Here is a 1,776-nt window from a genome sequence, read left to right as displayed (position 1 = left end):
CTGACCCAGGGGCCCGCCCAGCTGCCCTCAGTAACCACCAGGTCCGACGCGCCTCCCTGCCTGCCAACAGTCACCAGGCCAGGAGAGCAGGACGCCCGCCGCCCCGCCTCTGTCTTTAAGTCGCAGCTGGAGGGGGCGTGGCGGGGCGTGGAGCGGGGACGCCACGCCTCCACAGGGGGCGGGGCCACCTCCCGGCCATTCCTCCCCGGAGGCGGGGTGAAGAAGGCGTGGCCCTGTTTGGCGTCATCTAGGAGGCCCGTCCTGGTTGGAGAGAATTTAGAAGAGACATGCAGGGCGGGAAGGAGGCGGAGACTAGTTTCCGTGGTGACAGGAGGCTCGGCGGTCGCTTGGTAACAGGTAGCGGCTGTCCGGGTTACCGCAGCTCAGGCGGCGTAGGCCGCAGAGGTCTGCGGGCCGGAGGCCAAGCCGGGTGGTTTTTGTCTCTCCTGCGATGGCGGGGCGCGCTTTTTTTCTGCCCCGGGGTGGCCCCCCCCCCCGGCCGTAGTCACGCCGCCGTCGGGTTTGGAAGATGGGGTGTCTCGATCGCGCGGCGAAGGGGCCGGGGAGGCTGTCGTGGAGCGGGGGCCCGGCGCGGCCTACCACATGTTCGTGGTGATGGAGGACTTGGTGGAGAAGCTGAAGCTGCTCCGCTACGAGGAGGAACTCCTCCGGAAGAACAACCTGAAGCCCCCGTCCAGGTGGGTGCCCTGGTCCCGCAGCGCCTCGGTGCCGGCCGGGCTGGTCCTGCTGGGAACGCCGAGCGCGGGTTATCGAGTCTCGGCCTCAGTCTTCCTAGCCAGGGAAGGGTGCTTCCCCCAAACTCGGCGACGCTGGGCGGTGCAGCTCTGGAGTGCAGACTGTGAGCTCGTAAAGAGAGTAAACAAGTTTTGGAACTGCAGAAAGGACCGGAAGAGTTTGCCAGTTCTCTAAGACTTCACACAGGCGCCTCCACAAACCACACACCGTATTTTCTGAGTAAAAAAGGTAATGAAAAGACCCACTGTAGAAACCTCAGAGAAACACAAGAAGATGCTTAGAAAAACCACCCATCATCTCATCTCCGGAGACGAATGCCATCTTCATTTAGATCTATTTCTAGTGTTTGTTTTCCTCCGACCCAGTCTCTACAACTAGGACCTTGCTGAGAACTTGAGTGCAGTTAGTAAACTTGCAGTAGCGAAGTTACAGTAACAGTACTCTCGGAATCCGAGAAGTGGAAAAGGCTAGTGGTGAAATGGCCACGTTTGGAACTGCCACCGTGTAGAACCTAAGCTGTGCCCTCGTTCTGGTGGGGCAAAGTCCATCATATCCTGAAGGGTAGTGGACAAGCTCACACGTCCTCACTCATCACTAAAGCCTAAAGATGGCCATAAATAAATTGCATGGCCTTTCTTTCACTTTAATGCTTTATTTTACTTTTAAGAATCTATAGTACTTTCTTTAAATGTCTACAACTAGACTTAATTCCCCTTGACAGTTTTAGTCTCATTCTTCTGCTCAAGACTTCCAATTACCTGAATTGAAAGATATATAGGGTCTATGTCAACTGTACATATTCCTAAGTCCATAATAGAGAAGTTAGAGAAAATGATAGTTTTGTTTGATCTATGGTGGAAATGTTAGGATTGAGATTATTATATAAAATGAATTGATCAGGAGAGTGTAGACATTTTCTGTGTTAAGAAAAGTGCATTCTTTTTTTCCAAATTTATTTTTAAACTAAGAGACAATGGCCTTAAGGTTCTACTGACAGGGTCCCTGTAGTATTTTCTCAAG

General features: G+C 53.4%; 1 protein-coding gene across 2 annotated transcripts in view; it reads left to right on the top strand.

The window, feature by feature from the left end:
• Window positions 1-328: 328 nt before the first annotated feature.
• IFT57 (intraflagellar transport 57) overlaps window positions 329-1,776 on the top strand; it is a 61,578-nt gene continuing 60,130 nt past the window's right edge. The window contains exons 1-2 of one of the 2 annotated variants that reach the window (XM_006170768.3): window positions 329-458; window positions 491-698. In XM_006170768.3, coding sequence (XP_006170830.3) covers window positions 452-458; window positions 491-698 — 215 coding nt within the window. In that variant the 5' untranslated portion in view covers window positions 329-451. Of the gene's footprint in view, window positions 459-490; window positions 699-738; window positions 985-1,776 lie in introns of those variants that run through there. The other variant, XM_027769205.1, reaches the window with a different exon arrangement.

Source organism: Tupaia chinensis, unplaced genomic scaffold (assembly GCF_000334495.1).
Source record: "Tupaia chinensis unplaced genomic scaffold, TupChi_1.0 Scaffold148904_1, whole genome shotgun sequence".
NCBI classification, from domain to species: Eukaryota; Metazoa; Chordata; class Mammalia; order Scandentia; family Tupaiidae; genus Tupaia; species Tupaia belangeri.
Note: the sequence above shows the minus strand (reverse complement) of the source record. Positions and strands in the feature narration are given on the sequence as shown.